This window comes from Mustela nigripes, chromosome 4 (genome assembly GCF_022355385.1).
Source record: "Mustela nigripes isolate SB6536 chromosome 4, MUSNIG.SB6536, whole genome shotgun sequence".
NCBI lineage: Eukaryota > Metazoa > Chordata > Mammalia > Carnivora > Mustelidae > Mustela > Mustela nigripes.
The window spans coordinates 189,021,427-189,041,627 of NC_081560.1; the positions used below are offsets into that span (position 1 = coordinate 189,021,427).

The 20,201-nt window shown below is 55.9% G+C and overlaps 1 protein-coding gene and 1 pseudogene across 1 annotated transcript in view; one reads left to right on the top strand and one right to left on the bottom strand.

Moving 5' to 3' along the window:
* MGMT (O-6-methylguanine-DNA methyltransferase) overlaps positions 1–20,201 on the top strand; it is a 277,476-nt gene that overhangs the window by 42,822 nt on the left and 214,453 nt on the right. The window contains exon 2 of the mRNA XM_059395961.1: positions 19,880–20,015. Within this exon, the coding sequence (XP_059251944.1) occupies positions 19,891–20,015 (125 nt within the window). The 5' untranslated portion in view covers positions 19,880–19,890. The remainder of the gene's footprint in view (positions 1–19,879; positions 20,016–20,201) is intronic.
* LOC132015457 (large ribosomal subunit protein eL22-like) lies at positions 13,065–13,481 on the bottom strand (annotated as a pseudogene).

The window sequence follows — 20,201 nt, forward strand, 5'->3', positions numbered from 1 at the left end:
GGTGTGCGGTGGGGTACCGTGTCCGTCGGGGGAGCTGGTGTGCGGTGGGGTACCGTGTCCGTCGGGGGAGCTGGTGTGCGGTGGGGTACCGTTTCTGTCGGGGGAGCTGGTGTGCGGTGGGGTACCGTTTCTGCTGGGCATGATAAGAATGTTTTGGGCAGAGGTGCATTTTGAATGTATGTGGTGACGCAGAATAGTACATTGACAAATGCTTAACGCGAACAACACTATCTTAATTTTAGCACAATAAAAAGAGGTGTATTTGATCATTTTTAAACAGAAGGATCATCTGGGATGTTGTATCTAAGGCACCTGGTCATCAGTTCAGCTTGGCTCCTGCTGAGTCTTCAGACCAGCACCTGAGGGACTATCCCTGGGCAGGATGGTGAGACCAGGGCAGGGACCATCTAGGGTTTCATCAGGACACGTGTTGTGACTTCCCCAAGTTTGCGTGTTCGCTGCCCTCTGGACAGGTGCTGCTCGACCCCCCCTACCCCCAGTGACTCGTTCCCAACGGTACGTTTCAAACCCCACGGAGAATCTTGTAGAAATGGAGAAAATGGCAGTATCCTTTTGTTGAAAAAAACATGAAAGAAAAGATATTTAATGTTAGTTTGCTTGCTAATAGGCTAGGTCTTAGAGTTTAAAGAAGTAGTTAATTATCAAAGCTTTTCATTCTGTGACAGTCTGAATTCTCCTTCTAATTCAAGGTACCTTTGAAATTGACATTGCAGATCCGTAAGATTTTCATCTGTGAATATTGTTTGAAGAACTCGCTCTGTTGTAATTGAGATAAAATGTACCAGTTAAATTTTATAATTTTACATTTTTGCTAGTTTTTGAAATACACTGTAGAAGTGTTCCTCATGGTAGTGGGAACATATGAGGGAGATATGATTACATCAATCAATTATTTGAACAAAGATTGGGACTGGCTTACATATGACTTTGTAATAATGCCTATTTCCAAGGAAAAGTCTGTGCACGATGCTTAGGCTCTGTGTCATTTGTAGATAAATTGGTTACCAGTTAGTCTCTGTTTTTATTGATTCAAGCTTCTGTGTGTAAGTGTGGGTTTTAGGTGTACCTTTTCTGCATGTGTGTCACAGATGCCTCAAACCAAATAACTTAGCAAAAATAACTTTTCTGTATTATACATTCAATTTTCATTTAAACTGTTCCAGTTCCTCCTGGCTTGATGTGATGGCTTTCCCCCCACTTTGTTAGACAGTGAGCCCGCCCGGGACCCAGGGCCACCCTGACCCTTGGCCAGCAGCTGGGGATGGGTCTGGCACACTGGGTGGTGGCGTCTGACTCTGACCTGTCCCCTGCAGACTGGCACGGCCTGCAAGAGACAAGCTTGGATCAGCCCCTTCTCTACTGCTCCGCTCCTGCTAGCATCAGGGGATGGGGAGGGGAACAGCTTGGGCCAGAGCATTCAGGAAAGTCAGAGACATGTGCTAACTGCCTACCAGCGTGGCCACCTATGGGTGTGATGGGCCTGCCGTCTTTTCTGAGAGGACACATATGCAGGGCGACCGCATGGCGCATGTTGCTGAAGCCTGGGGCAGAGGGTTAGGCCAGTGTGGGGGGCACTCTGGAAGCTCAGTCGAGCCCAGGGACAGGGCTGCAACACAGTAGGACCCGTACTCCGCAGAGCAGACAAAATCAGGGACCTGATTCTGTGTCTGTGACATTGTTACTGGGCCCACGTCCATTCCAGGCAGGGGCTTCCCATCCAGAGCCGCTCCGAGAGACAGCGCTCCACTGGGTAAGCCCTGCAGCTTGCCTGGGCAGGGAGGGAAGCCTGTCCCAGGACGTTTTAGCGACGCGTCAGGGCAGTCCTAAGATGGCCAGTTAAAGGGACAATGGGTGCTTTCGTAGTAATGACAGCCTCCTAGATGGAATGTTCCGTATACATCCGGGGCATCTGGCTCAGTATGAGGTATCTTCAGAGACAGCTGGCGTGTGGGCCAGAGGTGGAGACCTTGACGTCCTCAACTATTTTGTAAGGGGTTTGACATCAGTGGGTACAAAATCCAACGTAAGAATGGGTCTATGGATGGTCAGAGCAGGCGTACTTACGAGACGGCGAAAAGGGCTATGCCTGCATTGACCAGAACCGCTAAAAGAACATGTTCTCCCCAAATATGCGGTTGAATGCCTACTGCTAAGAAACGCATCATAAGTGAAGAAAGCAGAGCAGATGTTCCTTGAAGGGCCTCTTCTTACCCCCAAGTACGAGCCGGTGAGTGGGCAGGGCGGCTGCACGTTGGGCGGGACTGGGGCACCGTCTGCTCCCGGCCGCCCCGTCCAGTCTCGCTCTCATTTCTTCACCGGGTCACTCGCTCCTCTTTCCCAGCCCTGCTGCTTCCACCCCAGCGTGGGACGTCCTGGCCCATGGCCCAGGCTCCACTGCCCTGCAGAGGGTGAGCGTCTGTCTCATCACAACTGATGTCTGGTTTTGCTGTTGGAAACGTGGGGCCCGAGGGAGCGCGTTCTGCTGAAGTGCTGTAATGGGGAATCCCACAGGCCAAGGTCGCCGCGGCGGGATGAGGCTTGCTGAGTGGGGTTGGGAGTGAGTAGGGGCGGTGGGCGTGCTAGGGTCCTCCTGGGGTCCTTCCTGCGAGGGGGAACCTGCAAAGGGGGCAGGTGCCTCCTTCCTTGCCGGCTGCGGTGGCGCTCGGGAGCCGGATGTGGTTAGCGGTGTGATCCGTAGGTGAGCCCCAGCTGCCCCGGGCTGAGTCTCTGCGGGAGCAGCCGTGATGTCACCCGACAGACTGCGCTCTCTTTCCAGATGTGGTCAAGAATGCCTCTAAAATGGAAATCCACTACTTAAAACTTTATTGGATTAATTTTAATAAAAAGCTTTAATCGATACAAAGCAGCTTGGGAAAACAACCGCCATCCCCTTAAGTAATGTTTTATGACTTCAGGTCCCATATGTCTTGCTTGTAATGAGGTGAAGCAGTGACTTCTGTGGCACTTACTTATTTTCTGCCTTTTTGGAAACTCAGCCAGATTTTTACAATTATCTTGATGGGTCACTAACATCACATACATCCAGAGCAAAAATGATATACGCCGTCAGTGGCCGTGGAGACCTTCCGGAATTTACAGAGCATCACAATGTAAATACCAACGTGGTAGAACATCGGGTCTAGAAAGTGACACAGTTGTGCCCCATGTGGGGTGGCAGCAGAACTTCGGGGAAGGCAGACTTGTGTCTGGTCACCAGTCATGTGACCAGTCACAAGGCCGGAGGCTTGCTTGTGCTCTGTGCTTGGGGAGTGTGGCTGTGCTCGGAGCTCATGGGTCTCATGGGAGCTCATGGTGGCTCGGAGCCACCAGTGTGTCTCAATGGCTTCTTACCTGGGTCCAAACCGGGGCTGTTTCCCAGCGTCCCTTATCCCTGGGCTCCCAGACAGCAAGAGGCTGTTTCTGAGTGGACTCTTGAGCATCTCCTTCTGATGTCCCTGGTGCCACTTTGCTCCAGTAATGGGGGAAAGGGCATCGTTTTAAGGAAATGCCGATCTGGGACCCTGGAAAGCCAGACACCCAGTCTCCGAAAGGGCTCTCGGGGTGTCATAAATTTGCTCACTTGCCTGCTCAGTGTCCACCTCCCATGGGCCTGCCTGCGGCCCTGTGGCCCCTCTGCCCTGCCGCAGTGCTGACACCTGGCCTGCTTCCACAACTTTCTCCACCTCCTTTTACCTTTTGGCTGCTGAGTGCCCGATCACCATGTGGACTGGAAATTCATGCGAGAGACCGGAGCGGCAGGTGTGGGCGCGCACATGAGTGTGTCTGCCTCCCAGGCCAGCCGACGGGATTGATTTTCTCAAAGTACCACGGATAATGTTCCCTGATGTTTGGACAGCCTGGGACAGGCAGTTCTGCCGTCTCAGCCATGCAGGGCCCCGGTTACAGAGGAGGACGTGGGCCCACAGAGGTCCCCATCTGCTCAAGGTCGCTCGAACACCAACTTGGCTTTCCTCTGCAGTTCCAGACTCTGTCCCACCATTGCCCCTCTCCCCATGGGCTTCCCGCAGAACGTCCCTCCGGCCTTCTACTAGCACGGCCAGCTTCTTCATCGCCTACAGGGAGGCTGGGCCCGCATCCAGGGGAGGCCGAAGCAGATAGCCCCTGATTCCAGCACGCACAGCCCCCTTTGTGTGGAGGTGGCTGGCCTCTCTGGGGCTCACCGTCTCGAGTCTCCCGTTGGAGGGGGCGCCGCCTCCGTTCTCCTGGCCAAGGCCAGGGCAATTATCAGACTCTTCACCAGAGTCCCAGGACTTGTGGTCACTCACGTGGCCCTTGGTGCAGGAGTCACATCTCAGAGGCTTGAACATGCCTTGGCTCGAGACTAACAGAGAACAAATCACAGCTCCTACTCGGGGAGTGTTACCATGTTCTTGAGGTGGCATTTTACTTCGTTTCCTTGTTAGTGGATGAAATATGTGAAAATACCATTTGAGATGAAGGCAAAAGGTGGTATTTTCCAGTTTGTATTCTGTTTGCTTGGTGCTTTGGGGAGGGTCATAGCTCCGTGTGAGGTCTCTTCTGTGGCCAGACCCGGCCCGCCTCTCCTCAGCCTCACTGCCTGCCCACGCGCTCCACCACGGCCGTGCCGACAGTCACTCAGAGAGTCCCCGAACCTGGACTGTGATGTCATTTCTGTTAAGCCCCGGACTGTAAGAAATTATGCGTGAGCTGTTGTCATTAAGACTTTGAGACTACTAAGCTGTCTTTGAGGGGGAGAACCTGTCTCCTTCTCTAGAGTCATGATTAATTCTTAGAGTATATGGTTTTTGAAGAATTTACTGTAAGATAAAAGACTGGTATTTTATTCCTGCATTTATTAGTATTTAATCAAATGGAAAGTGCACTTTTGGTCTGGAAATCTTGGCTTCAGCTGCAGGATTAGACTGAATTATTGTTTAAAGAGTAAAAGGTATAGAATTATATGTTTAAGCTCTCAGGCCACTGATAGGTTTCGGGCATAATGTAACCAATTTAGGACATAAAACTTCCTGCCTTGGGTTAATCGCTCAGAGGCAGCTCGCATCCCGGCTGCAGCGTGGCCTTGCTGTGGGGATGGCGTCCGTTCCGCTCCGAGCCGCGTGCCTCGCCGCCAGAGCGTGTCTGGAACAGAAGCTCTTCCGTCAGGGACACTGAGTCATAAATCATCCTTCGCCACAGAAACATTGCGAAACCGCTTCTTTATTGGGGATAAAGAGGACTTAATTCTGTGGTCCTCCGTGGGGCCCAGGTTTAGCACTTGGGCGTGGACTGTTGACAGGCCTTTCTAAGTAAGTAAGAAAATTCCAGAAAACGTTGTGGTGGCACTGACCAGGGGTAAGTGTGTGGGGGTCAGAGTGGGATGTGTTCCCCGGTGGGTGGGGGAAGGACTGGATCGAGGGAGACGGAGAAGCCTCAGGTGAGCACGGACACGCGCCTTCCCCTCGGAGCGCCACAGACCCCTGAAACGGGCCGCTGGGAAGTCCCCCCGGCCTTGGGGGCTGCACAGTCTCCTCACCGCTCCTCATAGAAGTTGCCAGACTCAGTCCAGAACGAGGCTGGTCACCTTCCAGTGAAAACGTACTCACGGGCTCTGCAGTTTGAATTTTGTATCTTTACGTGTCATGAAATATTTTTCTTTGGACTTTTTTCAATCACATAAAAATGTAGAAACCCTTCTGGGACCATTGGCTCCACAGAGGCCTCCGTGGCGAGTCCGGCTTGCCCTCTACCCTGCCAGCTGCGGGTGGGCCTCAGGTGCTCAGGTGCCCCTGCTCACCCCCCGGTGTCCCGTGCGCCCCCCCGGGTGCCCCGCTCACCCCCGGGTCTCCCTGCTGTTCCCCCTCAGATCTCAGCACAGCATACTTGCTGATTTTGCAGAACGCATCCAGGGAAATGCCACTCAGAGGTGTTAGGGCCTCACCGAGATTGGGAGGGGGGTGGGCAGAGGGAGAAGCAGTGGGCACTGGCAGCCTCTCCGCTTCAGGCGGCAGGACACTGCTGTGGGCTTCCACAAAAATGACACTGGATTCGCATCCCAGATGTCGGCATGACCCCGCTGGCTGTTTGCTGGAGCTGGGTTTGAGGATCTCCGTGCATCCCGTGTTGGGGTCTCCATCTAGCGGTACTCACGGTACAGTAGGAATCAGTGCAGATAAGGAATTGGGTCCTGAACCCGGAGACAGCACGACAGTGAATCGCGGTGTGAGCTAATTGTTAGCGCTGACACAAAAAGCACATGTTTTTAACACGCAAGTTCTCTCTGTGCACAGGTGGGAAACGTTACTAACTGTTCATGACTTTTTGTGTCTTCTTCAATTTCTTTCATGAGTGTTCTGTAGTTCCTCGAGTACAGATCCTTTACCTCTTTGGTTAGGTTTATTCCCAGGTATCTTATGGCTCTTGGTGCTGTAGTAAATGGAATCGATTCTCTACTTTCCCTTTCTGTATTTTCATTGTTAGTGTATAAGAAAGTCACTGATTTCTGTACATTGACTTTGTATCCTGCCACGTTGCTGAATTGCTGTATGAGTTCTAGTAGTTTGGGGGTGGAGTCTTTTGGGTTTTCCATATAAAGAATCATGTCATCTGCGAAGAGAGGGAGTTGGACTTCTTCATTGCCAGTTTGGATATGTTTTGTTTCTCTTTGTTGTCTGATTGCTGTTGCTAGGACTTCTAATACTATGTTGAACAAGAGTGGTGAGAGTGGGCATCCTTGTCGTGTTCCTGATCTCAACGGGAAGGCTGTGAGCTTTTTCCCATGGAGGATGATATTTGCTGTGGGTCTTTCATAGATAGATTTGATGAGGTTCAGGAATGCTCCCTCTATCCCTATACTTTGATGCGTTTTAGTCAGGAACGGATACTGTATCTTTTCAAATGCTTTTTCTGCATCAATTGAGAGGACCATGTGGTTCTTCTCTCTTCTCTTATTGATTTGTCTTATCACATTGATTGGTTTGCGAATGTTGAACCTCTTCTCATAGGTTGAGTGCAGGCATGCGCGGGGGCAGTTGCTGGGACAGGATGAGTTTGTGGTTTGTTTGTTTTCCCACATTTGGGAGAGGATGAGCTTGAGTCACCCCTCGTGTCAGGAGATCGGAGATGTTTTCCCGTCACTGCCGGGCCCGGCTAGTCCAGGAGTGCTGCGTTCTCCCGAGCTCTGCCCCGAACCCGGGTAGCAGCCTGTCCTGTCCTGCGCTCGGACTTGCCTGCGTGTTCTCATGTGCTGCTCATGCTCTCAGGAGTCAGTTAAACTTTGCCCATCTGGAGAGGCCGATGAAGAACGGGGTTATTTTCTGCCATGACATATTTAAGCTGAAGGCTCCCAAGTCATAACGGTTTTAAGCACTGACATTTCATTGTGGGCGCCTGCCTGCCTCCGTCCTTCCTCCTTCGTGACCTTGGCACGCAGGACTGGTTGGTGCCTGAAGTGCTAGAACGTTCCCCGGTGGCGAGCACGTGCCATTAGCAGGATGAGGTGCATGAGCACGCGGGGGCCTTGCCAGACGCCCAGGAGTGGCCCTGGGGGCCAAGCAGCACCCCGTCAGACCCCGTCAGACCACACGGCCAGGGGAGCTCTCTGTCCGGCTGCGAGACACTCACCCGCGTCACTGAGGCTAATGGGCAGTTCTGGCGGGGGGCGGGGATTGAAATGAGTGAAGCGCGGCATTTTTCATCATTTGTCTTAGTAAATAATTCTCAGTGGATTGTTGTTGGTCACGACCGAAGGGCCGTGTGTCCAGACCGATGGAAGCGGTCAGGCTCCTACGGCAGGTGCGCCCGGCTCGCCAGCCCGCGCGGACACGGGGCGCCCGTCCCCCGGCAATGTCGCAGGTTTCGGTAGCATTCGTGTGCTCTCATCTGTTCTATATGAAGAGTCGCGGAGCGCTGCTCCATCTTCAGGGACCTGCAACTTTGAAACTCACACGAGGAGCTTCTGTGGTGTTTCCTGCTTGGCAGGACCCCAGCTGTGACTCTGGGGCCGAGTCCGTGCCCGACGTGCTGCTCAGAAGCCAGGGTTCCCGCGGCGAGGGTCCGGGTGCTATGCTGGGTCTTCTCCCCTCTGACAGACTGTCCCAGATTTCGGGCCGCTGGTGCCCTGGGAGTGGTTGACGTATGTCCTGTGGCCAGGCCTCCGTGCCAGCGTGTGGGCCGGCGAGGAAGGCACCGGTGAGGGGGACGTGCCCTGGACCCCTGAGCCTCACCACCTGCGACACATGGGAAGGCAGAGCGGGACTGGTGCTGCCCACCGCCCCGTGGGCTCCAGCACAGGCGTGCCCTACCTCAGGCAAGCCGCTTCCCTCCCTGACTGCCCTCTGCGGGCCTCCTGGGCCCCCAGCTCCTCCAGGCCCTGGTGCCTTCCATGGTGCAGCATTCGGACCGGCTCCTGCTCCCATGGCCTGGGGCATCGGCTCCTGGAGCCTGCTGGCAGGATGGCGGCAGGGGACGAAGTGACCCTGTGATGTGCGGGGATCCCCGGCCCAGGGCTGGCTGTGGGTCCAGCTGGCTCTGCAGGTCCCCACTGGATGCTGGCTGCCACGTGCCCTGGTCAGGCCCCCCTCTCCACTTTGACTGTTGGAGGGGGGTGTGCTGCCGAGTTCAGGATTCTTGATGCTTTTCCAAATCCTGCTCAAGAGTCTGTTAATGCAGATTTTTAAATTTGCCCTCTCAGTTGCAGGCTCCTTGTACTGGAGCTCTGGGCTTCATTCAGTTTTGTAAACCAGTTTCCTCTTACCTGTGGGTCTGGTGTTTTGGCCGGCAGAGTGACACACTTGTTGTTAAAAAGTGGTTTTTCGGGGCATCTGGGTGGCTCAGTGGGTTAAGCCGCTGCCTTCGGCTCAGGTCATGATCTCAGGGTCCTGGGATCGAGCCCCGCATCGGGCTCTCTGCTCAGCAGGGAGCCTGCTTCCCTCTCTCTCTCTGCCTACCTCTCCATCTACTTGTGATCTCTCTCTGTCAAATAAATACATAAAAAATCTTTAAAAAAAAAAGTGGTTTTTCAAAAAATAAAATGAAAAGTGTTTTTCCCTTCACTACCTAGTCAAACAATATTTTACTAAATTGCCGAAAAGAGAGTAAGGCACAGGGACCTGAACAGAGCCTTGGAGCCCGGCTTCTCCCAGTTTCCCCCGCAGCCCGGCTCAGGGCAGGGGCAGGGGGCACAGGCAGGGGGCATGGGCACGGAGCAGGGCAGGGGCAGGGCAGGGAGCAGGCACACAGATGGGGGCTGGGAGTACAGGCATGGGCACAGCAGGGGCAGGGTAGAGGCAGGGAGGGGGCACAGTCTTGAGCAGCAAGTCTTGGCTCCTGAGGGCCTTTGAGCCCAGCAAGTAGAAACGTATTTGAAGTCTCCTCTTTACTTTAGCAAAATTGTGACTTTCCCGTTTTATCCTTGCATTGGTGTGAAACTGTTTTCCTCCACAAAACTAATTAGCTAGGACCATGTACCACGTACAGAGTCGAGGCTGTGCTTTCGTCTGTGCCGACCCAGCACCGTGTCCCCCGGGGTGCAGGCTCAGAGGCCGGACGCCCCCGCCATGGAGAGTCTGTGGACTTACGTCTCGTGTGCAGTGGCAGGCTTAGCCGGGAAGCTTTTTATGAAGCACTTTAGAGAAAGATCTGATGGTTACTAATAAGCTTCCCGAAAGACCTTCCTGGGCCTTCCTGTGGCTCTGCCTTCCCGCGTGGGTTTGGGCCCAGCCCCGGGTGGTGGTAGGGGTTGTCACTCGGAAATATCTTTCAGGAGTGCCAGAAGTTCTGGAAGGTTTCCAGAGCACTTTGTTAAGCTGTACACAAGTAAGCTTTGTGCCCTAGTCTGTGTGTGACCTGTTTCTTACACACACACACACACACACACACACAGCTGTTTGTGTTTCCTAATTCCTATTTGAATGCAGATTCAAACCCTTTTTGAGCTTCAGAGTGGAAAAGTAGTTGCCTTCCTGCATCACTGGTATTTAGTTTGATAATAGGAACAAAAATGAGGGATTTGGAAACAAAAACCAAGTTCTAAGTGTAATTTTCAACTACTGGGTGTGCCTGGGTGGCTCAGTGGGTTGAGCTCCGACTCTTGATTTTGGTTCTGGACGTGATCTCAGCATCGTGAGATGGAGCCTCCTGCGGGGTTCCACCGTGGGCGTGGCGTCTGCTCGGGATTCCTTCTCTCCCCCGTGCCTCTGGGCCCCCCCGCACTCTCTCCCTCTCTAAATAAGTAAAATGTAGACAGTGCCTGTTTTCATTTAGAAATGGTTGCTGTGAAGGCCAGTGAACATGTTCCCGTAGAGCCCCTCTGTGTCTCTGCTCTGGTGTGTAGGCCTCTTCCCGTGTGTCTTAGAACAGGCCGCCCCGAGTGCCTTCCTGAGCAGACTGAGCCCCCCAGGAAGCCACACATGTGGGTGCGGGGCTGTGGACGCCCCTTCTGCAGCCCGGCCCCCGCTCCCCAGGGCTCTGGTGCTTCCAGTCTTCTTTACGACCAGAGCAGCGTTCATCAGGAAGCCGCTCTGCCGGGCAGGGCCAGTGAGAGGAAGAAGAAAGGCCACTCCACGGGTTCCCGCCGGGCCCCACGTCCTGGAAGTGTGTGTGTAAGCTCACAGCAGGAGCAGAACACGGGGTTGACGGGATTCCCGTACAAGCGGTCTTTTCACTGGAGAGCCTGTCTTTGTGATTGTGGTAGAGAATGTCTCCTCCGTTCCCACGTACAAGTAGCTGGGGTCGTAGAAATTTATCGATACGTAAAGAGAATCACGTCTGTGTCCGCAGCATAGCACAAGGCTTTGGGCTGAATTTTTACATCAATAAACTTTCATTTTCCGAGCAGTGTTATGCAAAACTGAGCAGAAGGTACAGTTGCCAGATACCCCTGGCCCCCAGACTACTCAGCCTGCCCCGGTCAGCTTGCCCTCCCAGAGTGGGACACGTGTCCATAGTTTATGTGAGAGCACTTTCTTGGTGGTGTACTTTGTATGGGTTTGGATAAATACAGTAGTATTCCGCAGAATGGTTTCGCTGCCCCCACAGACCCTCTGTGCTCTGCCTACTCCTCACTCCCTCCCCCAGCCCCTGGCACCCGACCCTCTCACGGTCTCCACAGTTCTGCCTCTTCCGGAATGTCGCATAGCTGGAATCATATGGTATGCAGCCTTTTCAGAGTGTCTGGACTTTTGGTTGCTTCTGGGTTTGCACAGTTAGGACTAAAACTGCTCGAAGCATCACGTCCAGGGTATCTTTTTGCATGACCTTTGGATCCACTCTGAGCTCGACATAGCAGATGGCAGGGCCAGAATTTTCTCTGGCAAAAACATTTAACCTAATGCAGCCCCCCCCCTTTTTTTTTTAAGATTTTATTCATTTATTTGACAGAGAGAGATCACAAGTAGGCAGAGAGGCAGGCAGAGAGACAGATGGGGAAGCAGGCTCCCTGCTGAGCAGAGAGTCTGATGCGGAACTCGATCCCAGGACCCTGAGATCATGACCTGAGCCGAAGGCAGCGGCTTAACCCACTGAGCCACCCAGGCGCCCCTTAACGCAGCCCTTTCTGCAAGTCCTAGAACATAATGAACGGAGCCCCAACTTGGCTGTCTTGTTGGATGCCCCCCAGCAGGATGGCACTGGAGAGGCGGGTCACAGCCGCTGACCGGGCCTCTCTCCAGCACTCTCCCCTCTGCGTCTGCACTTGGCCAGGCTCCTTTTCATCCATTCCCTCCTCCTGCCCCACACGGTCAGCTTTGTTTCTCGGGGATGGGTTTGAAGTATTTTCTCTTTTCCAGGGTTTTGACACATCTGCTTTTTCTAATTAAAATATTTCCCCATGCCGGATCATCAGGTGGGCGGATCTTGAGTTCTGAGGACAGAAGGTACTTCCCTCCTTTTTCTTATGTTCTGTTCAGCAGGGAGATTACACAACGAGTTTCATTTCATGGTGGCTTTATTGGTGTCCCCAGGTAGCCACACATGGTCTCTCCCACACTGGTCTTCCCCAGTGCACCAGCCGGGCTCCCACTTCACACCTGCATGAAGGCCCCGGATGGGGATGCCCCGGGAAGGCCTGGGGCCCGGCCTGCAGGCCAGGTGCCCACTCACGGGCAAAATGTTTGGGCCAGTGCTTCACAAAAGCAGATGTCTCCTACTTGGTTTGCAAGCAGCGTGTGAGAAGGCAGGCGATTTTTCTCTCCTAGTGCTTTCTCTGGCATTTTCCTCGCACAGCGGGGCCATACTGGAAGGGGTTCAAAGTGGAAGGTGTGGGGCTGCAGAGATGGTTCTGGAAGTCAGCGTTTAGACCCACACAGCAGGCCTGGGAAACGACAAGAAAAGGAGAAAGAAGACAGTTTCCGTCTCTGGGTTTCTTGCACTGGGTTCAGTGAAATCCCAGCCTCTGGCGCCAACCGCTTAATTCAGAACATTAAACGCCGTTCATGTTGAAAGGGGGAGGAAACGAAATTCATTTCATTTTTTCCGAGGTCTCTAAATAGCCATGAAAAATCCATTTTTTTCTGCCACCAATTAATGTCAGCGCTCTTGTGGCTTTAGGTGGATGCTCTAACCAGGGTACAGGGAGCCGGCCCCAGGGCCCGGTGGCACTGCCAGGCAGCGGCTCACAGGCCTCGTGAGAGTGGGGAACCTGCTGTCTGGCCCATACTGCAGCCTGAAAGCGACCTGTGGTGTCCTGCCCGTGCGGGCACGGCTGGCCAGACCAGGCCCCCAGGGAACTGCTCAAAGAACTGGCAGTGGGAGCCGCCGTCAGGTCCTGGGGTCTCCACGCTGTGTCCATAGGCTTGGTGGAGGGTGACAGTGGCGCTCCCCACCCCGTCCCCACTCTGAGTCAGCCCTACAGGCACCGGGGGCAGCATGTATATCCCACAGGTGCAGCTGGCCCCTTCGGGAAGAAAGGCCTGAGCTTTCCTGTTTCTACCAAAGCCCTGTTGCACGCCATGAAAACCTGCTTTGGAGTAATAGATGGTCAGGTTTTTTGTTTTTTTGTTTTTTGTTTTTTTGTGATTCCTAGATTTTATTTAAAGATTATACAAAATATCCCAGACACAGGACTTCTAATCCTCCTCGTCCTCGTCCTCGTCGTCCCGGTTGGTCTGGAAGTAGCGCAGCTCGTAGCTCTTCCTTGCTGTCGGCCACCACACGCAGCCAGTCGCGCAGGTTATTCTTCTTCAGGTACTTTTTGGTCAGATATTTCAAATACCTTTTGGAAAAAGGCACCTCGGAAGTTACAGTGATCTTGCTTTTGCTCCTCTCGATGGTTACCACCCCTCCACCGAGATTTCCAGCTTTTCCATTCACTTTGATTCTCTCCTGAAGAAACTGCTCAAAATTGGCCGCATCCACGGTTCCATCTTCTACAGGGCGGGTGCAATCAAGGGTAAACTTCAGAACTTGCTTCTTTTCTTTGCCCCCCTTCGCCACGAGCTTTTTCACGGGCGCCATGGCGGCTGCGGAGGCAGAAAGGGAGGTGGGCGGACCGCTGGTCAGGGTTTTACACGTTCCCCCCACTCGCCGGGCTGGGAAGGCAGCCGGGCAGACTGTTATCTAGGGCAGAGTCCGTTACTCAGCCCGAGAGCCCGCGTGCTCGTAAGCCTGCCGTGCGCGGATTGGCTTACAGTGCTGCGGGCAGTGAGCCCTTTCCCTACTCCGGGTGTCTTCAGGGTCCTTGGGGTTAGCCTTGCCCTCCCGCTCCTGGCCCCTGCACTTGGTCCTCCTGCACCCAGAGCTGTCACAGCAGGCCCCTCTCAAACATGGGCCTCTCCCTCCTGGCCGCCCCCTTTGGGTCCCCAAATGCCATGTGTTCCCTCTGGCACCAGGCCCTGCTAAGGCAGACTTGCCATAGTCTGTCCCCACCCACCCCCCAAAATGCCTATTGTCTCTCATGTCAGTGCCTCCTCCGGGGAGCCTTCCTTGACTGCTCAGGCCATCAGACCCCCAGCCGTGGTTCTTGTTAATCCTGGAGTTCTCCTCCTGAGTCCCGACTTCAAGCACAATGGCATGATTTGTGTGGTTAGCCCTTTCATTTCGCAGGTCTTCTCTGAGCACCTGCAGTGTTCTGGGCACTATTCTAAGTGCCGGGAGTCAACGGTGGATCAGTTAAGGTGCTCCAGCTGCGGGAAAACAGGAATTCCTCCAGTCACCAGCTTGCGACACGCAGGACTTTTTCTTGCATGAGCAGGAGGGTGGCAGGATGCTGTGGCTGCAGTGGTCTCGCGGCCTCTCCTTTGTGTCCCCACGTGGTTGCCGCAGCTGCCGGCGGCGCATCCGCCTTGTCCGGGAAGGAGGAAGGGGACGGAGACGGTGCCTGCCCCTTGTTTTATCACTTAACACCTCAGCGGACTTCTTACCCTTCAGCCAGAGTTGTCCTGTAGCACCTGCTGCCCGCACAGGAGCTCACGTTCACTGAAGGCGACTCCGAGCAGACAGAGCCCATCCGATGGCCCTGCCCGTGCCTCTGCACCCGCCCCGGGGCCCTCCATGCCCCGCACGGCTCGGCCGCAGTCCTGCAGACGTCGTTGGGCTGCTCACGTCCTTGTGACCAGCCAGGTCTCTGCGGATTCATTTTCTCCCAAAACCGTTTCCTGCTCACCTGTCCTCCGCCGGCCGCCCTCCCACTGACGTGGCCTCCCGCTGGTCCTGAGGGGCCCTGGGAGCCTGCCTGGCCCCGGACCCGCCGCCTGCGAACCTTGTCATGCTGCCAGCCGGCGAGCGTCTTCACCAGCTGCTTTCCTTTCTTGGCTCACACGTCAGGGTCGGGCTCTGGGCCTTCCCTGGGATGGAGCCCAGCGCTGGGCTGGTCTCTGGAGCGCGGGGCTGTCACCACGCGAGGGTGTCGCGCTCACACGGCTCCTTTGTGCCACCTCGCTCCTGGCCGGCCCCTCGCGTGTCTGGCATTGTTGCCTTCCGGGCGGACCCTCCCACCAGCCCGTGTTGGGACGCGCGGGCTCCCCGACGCGTGTGCCGCTATTGAAGCGTCGTCTGGCTGCCCTGCGACACCCCACCCAGCCTGCAAGCCTCCTCCACCCTCCGCCAGGCCCCCCGGGATGCGCAACATACCTGTGTGGGAACACACTTGCCTTTCTGCCTGGGGCTTCCCGTCCACACCCCACCTGCCCTGCCAGATGGCCTGGCGCGTCCGGCCAGGGGACACGGCCCCCTGACAGCCCGGGCTGTGCAGACTCAGCTCCCTCATACTTTGGCCCACAGAAGGACTCTGCGCCGTCTGTCCTGCATGTCTGTAGGAAAAGAAGGCGTGTGGGGGTTTCTGTGGCGTCTCAAATTCCATTGCTGGCAGGCGTAATAGAGAACATCGTTAAAATCGTTGCCTTTGTTATTTTGGCGAAGCCGCCAGCAGTGGGTCCCGGCGATGATCCTGGACTAGCACCGCTTCTGCTCCTGAGCTTGGGCACCGGCTGCAACAGCGAAAGACAGCCCAGCCGGGTCTCAGCCGGGACGCGGGCTGCGGGTACCAGGCCTTCGTCTCGGGGAAGGTGCTTCAACGAACGTTCATGTTCGGGAAGGTGACGCGGAGTTTGATTTCAGTTCCGTTCACCAGTAACAGAGCCTCTGGAGCGTACTGCCTTAGACCTCACGCAGCCCCATGACGGGCTGCTTGGGTGTGACCATGAGGGACAAAGGCCACTCACTCAGAACGCAGAGTTCAACCCCCCAGTTACTCCAGTATGGACTGATGGCCCTCTTTTGGCTCTTGGCATGATTTGGATGGAGCTTCTCCTGCTCTGTGAGAGACACAGGTGTCCTGTGGCCTCTTGTGGCCTGTGGCGGTCCAATCCATGTTGAGGCTGGGCTGCCCTTCACGTGGGGTTAGACCAGGCAGACCAGGGACAGCATCACGTTGCTGGGCGCAGGGTGCTTGTTGGGGTCGGTACAGCTGTGGGCAGGCCCAGCTTCAGAGTCCTTTTGTACGGTTCAGAGATGCAGGCCCTGGGGTGCATGGGCGTTCCTGGGTTCGGAGCCCACCACTGAAGCCTCCCCATGGCGTTCAAGGCCAGCAGCCTCTGAAGTCCAGCCAGCCCCTCCTGCCTGTGGTCAGACTCTGGCCGCTGGGGTGAGGCTTCGCAGCACGCCAGGCCCTCTTCCCTGAGGAACGCATGGGACCGAGCTCTCCAGAAACCGCCCCTCGCTGTGGTAGCGGTGGGAGAGGCCTCCATCACCTTCACTGCCTGCCCTGCCCCTCTCTCGGAGCCCCTCTGCGCACTCGGTCCTGGCAGTAGGGGTGCGAGCGGGCTGTGCGCTGTGTATAAGGAGGGCCTTCCCCACGGGCGTGCTGGCCCAGCGGCCCATTCGCTGTCTTCCCGGGGCTCTGCGATTAGGCCCACGCAGCAGCCCCAGGAGGGTGGGGGCGTCAGTGCCATTACTGTTGTCTCACTGGTGAGAAAACAGAGTCCTGGGGAGGAGAGTGAACCACGAGTGCTCCATCCCCTGGGCTGGGACACATGCCAGTCTGCGTCTGCGCAGCAGTGCTGGGCCCACGTCCTAGGCCTTGAATCGGGGGCCAGTGACACAGGGGCCAGGCAGCAGGGAGCTGAAGGGGGCTGCGACATCCTGTTTCCAGGAGCAACAGTGGCAACAGTGCCAGCTGCGTGTCTGCAGGCCCTGGACGCCCCACAGGTGTTTCCTGGCGATCCACTTTGGCGGTGGTTGGACTGTGGCCAGTCTTGGTTCCTACGGTTTTCTGAGCCTGTTTCTCCAACCTTCCCAGAAGTTCTGTGAGTAACGGAACAGGCTTTCAGTAAATTGATTTTGTGCTTAAATTAGCTGCTACCCCTTTCTGATGCTTGTCATTAGGAGCTGTGCGTGAGGTGGGGCTCCAGGTGGGAGGCCTCAGCCAGGGCGCCTGAGTCCAGATCAGTTGAGAAACAGCTTTTGAGCGGGGCCTAGGCAGGAGCCGTGGGTTCATGGTGAACACGTTTGTGAGAGCTAGGTTGCTGTGCAGGCCTGCTCAGAGGTTTTAACACACTGTAAGTGTACAAGTATGTTTGCCGGGAGGGCTCAGTACATCCAGGCTTCTCGCTCCCCATAGAACCTTTCTCCAAGTAGTCTTTTGGAACATACTTTGGGAAGTGCTGTGCCAGACCGTTGGCCTGGATGGTAGAAATGCTGGTCATCTAGCTCAAGTATTTGGTAGAAAACTCCTCATGCATATGATGCGTCTGTCCTGGTGGAACCCGGTCTCATGGTATCAGACTCCCTGCACCAGCATCTTCCCGTGGCTCAGTGTGATGGGAAATGTCCACGGATGCGAGGGGTTGGGGGACAGCAGTTGATTGACTCCAAGGAATGAGCGAAGGGCCCCAGGGGGCTGGGAGAAGGGTTAACCATCTGCTTTTGAAGAATGGTAAGGATTTTAGTGCTATTGGGTGAGTTATTGTGGAAGGGAGAAGAGTGCTCTGTGTGACAAAGGTCAAGACCATATGGTTAAAATGTCGATGAGACAGGGATAACAGTAATCCCAAATCCTTCTGGGAAGCTGGGTCTATATACACATTCCAGCTAACCCGCATGCTGACCCTGTGGTTTAGGTATCCTTTATCCCACAGATGAACGTACTCGTTTAGGTGACTCGTTTAGGCTCAGTTTAGGTGACTTTTGCAAAATGACAGGCCATTGCTGGGAGGCGGCCATCTGCTTCCTGCCTGTGCGTGGCCAAGTGGAGGGGTGCCCTCAGGCACTGGGGATCCATGGAAGTTGGGGTGTTCAAGGAGTACGGTGTGTCAGAGTGTCTGTGATGTTGGATGACCATCACAATCCCCTGTCCACTTATTGGGATGTGGAGAGGAACCTTCAGACCTCCGTCAATACCCACAGAAAAGTGGACGTTTAACAGGGTGGCTCTGGAGCCTTGGCCTCAGGATAGAATCTTGGGGGCACTGCGTATATACTGTGTGGTTCAGGGAATGCTGCTTGACATTGTCAAAGGATATAAATGCACTTCTCTCCTGGCTGCTGGGAAGACAGCTGAGGGAGTCCGTATGTGGCATCAGAAGTGAGTGGAAGGCCAGAAATGGGAACAGGGCCTGGGGTGGGGGTAGTGGGGTCTGCTGAGGTTTTGCAGTGAAGCAGACACTGGGCCACATGGTGCGGCTCGACAGAGAAGAGACATGCAGCTGAGGCTCCACGGCATCAGGCCCAGCGTGGGGAACCTGAGCTGCCTATTGGGGGGGCAGCTGGCCTGGGGGCACTGATGAGAAAGGGTCCGATAGCGTGGACCATGAGGGGCTCAGCCAACCTGGCATGCAGAGGGCCTGGGGAAAGTGCCCAGGGCAAGTGCCAGGGGGCCATACGTTCTCCATCACTGGAGCAAGAAGGTGGCTACAGCCAGTGGGCTGCGTCCCAGTGAAACCTGATTTACAAAGCACTAGAGGCTGGGTCTGGCCTATGGGCTGCAGTTTGCTGACCCTGATATAGCCCCTTCGTGTAATTGGCCGTTGATTTGTTGTTCAGGGTAAGGGGAGGAGATGGCTGGGAAGGACCAGGTGTCCTGAGAGCCCTGAAGAAGGCCTTCCATGTGTGAGAGTTGATGAGGCCTTGGGATCTGCGCCGGGGTTGGCAATGATAAGAACCTGATGGGGTGCAGATGAGTGAGGGTACAGGTGGGGTGAGGGGAAGGAGATCCTTAAGCTAAGTCCTGGTGGCACCCCCCCCCCCACCCGCCCTGCCGCGCTTTGTAAAGCCACATGGAGGAGAGCATTCTTGCAGGGTTGCCAGTGTGGGCAGATCGTGGGAGGTGCCTGCAGCACGGGAAGTGGAGGCGGAAGGTGAGCAGCCCCGCCTACAGGTCAGGAGCAGTGGGGGGCTCATGTGGCCGGCCTCAGCTGTTCCAGTTCAGCGCAGGTGGCTGCAGGGGAGCGTGGAGCGCTGGGAAGTGCGGGCATGTAGGATCACATGGCCAGGCAGGAGTGTCTCCCTCTGGGTCTTTCGCACGGTTAGGAAAGGAGTTGCGGGGAGAGGAGGAGCTCTGAGGACACGGACTGGCCCAGGTAGTCGTTCCCCCCTGCCCCCCAACCCTCCCTTGGGTGTCCGTCCTCTTGGTGTGGTTTTTATCAAGTGTTGGAGGCTTGTAGGCCTCTCGCCATGCCCGTTCATTCTTTTCAGCCTTTGCTCTGTTCACTAAAATTAATACCCAAATGAACAGGTAAGAAACATCATAGGGTGGTTTTTCTGTCGGTACATTTCTCTGAACGTAAGTTAGATACATAGTTGGCCCCTGAATAATGTGGGATTAGGGGCACTGAGCTCCATATGTACCTGCTGACTCCGGAAAAACCTTATGAAAAGCATGTTGTTGACCTTACTGATAACCGCCGAACGGTAACAGCTGTTTCATGTATCATTTGTACTATCCTGTGCTCTCACACGAATCCAAGCTAGAGGACGCCTTCAGAAAGTCGCAGGGCCGAGAACACGTGGAAGTGAGCCCCCCAGTGAGCTCACTCCGCTCACACGCACGCGGCTCAAGGGTCAGCTGTGCGCGTGCCACAGCCTTCGGGGGTCTTTCCGGCGCGCATGCGCCCCCGACGGCCTCCGCACAGGTGTCCGAGGCGCTCGGGCGGCATTCCGGCGCTCATGCGCCCTGACTTTGCGCTCGCGCTGCGTCACCCTCCGCCTCGGAGCTGCCCTGGCGCTGCCGGGGCTTTACGTGCGCGTCCTCCAGGGTGTCCGGCGGCCTCCGTGTCGGCCAGGACGAAGCCGGGAAGCGTCTTGTTCCGGCGAGCCGAGCCTCGTCCGGGGGACCCTCGGCGAGGGCTCCCGGCCGCCGTCCCGGGAGTGGGTTTCGGGTCGGCAGTGGGCGCGCGTCGCCCGGGGAGGGGACCGCGGGCTCCGGCGTGACGCTGTCCCTTGCTCGCAGGTGCCGGCGGCATGGACGAGGCCTGCGACGTGCGCGGCGGGGCGGTGGACAGCCCGCTGGGGAGGATCGAGATCGCGGCGTGTGAGCGGGGTCTGCACGAGGTCCGGCTGCGCGGCCGGAAGACGCCGGACGCCGGGTGAGTCCGCGGTGCCCCCACCCCAGGGGGCATCGGCTCGGGCTGCGGGGACGCGGCGCTGCTGCTCATCCACGGCGGGCCCCTCCCGCGGCGTCGGGTCGCGGCCTCGCGTCCTCCCGCGGCGTCGGGGTCGCGGCCCCGCGTCCTCCCGCGGCGTCGGGGTCGCGGCCCCGCGTCCTCCCGCGG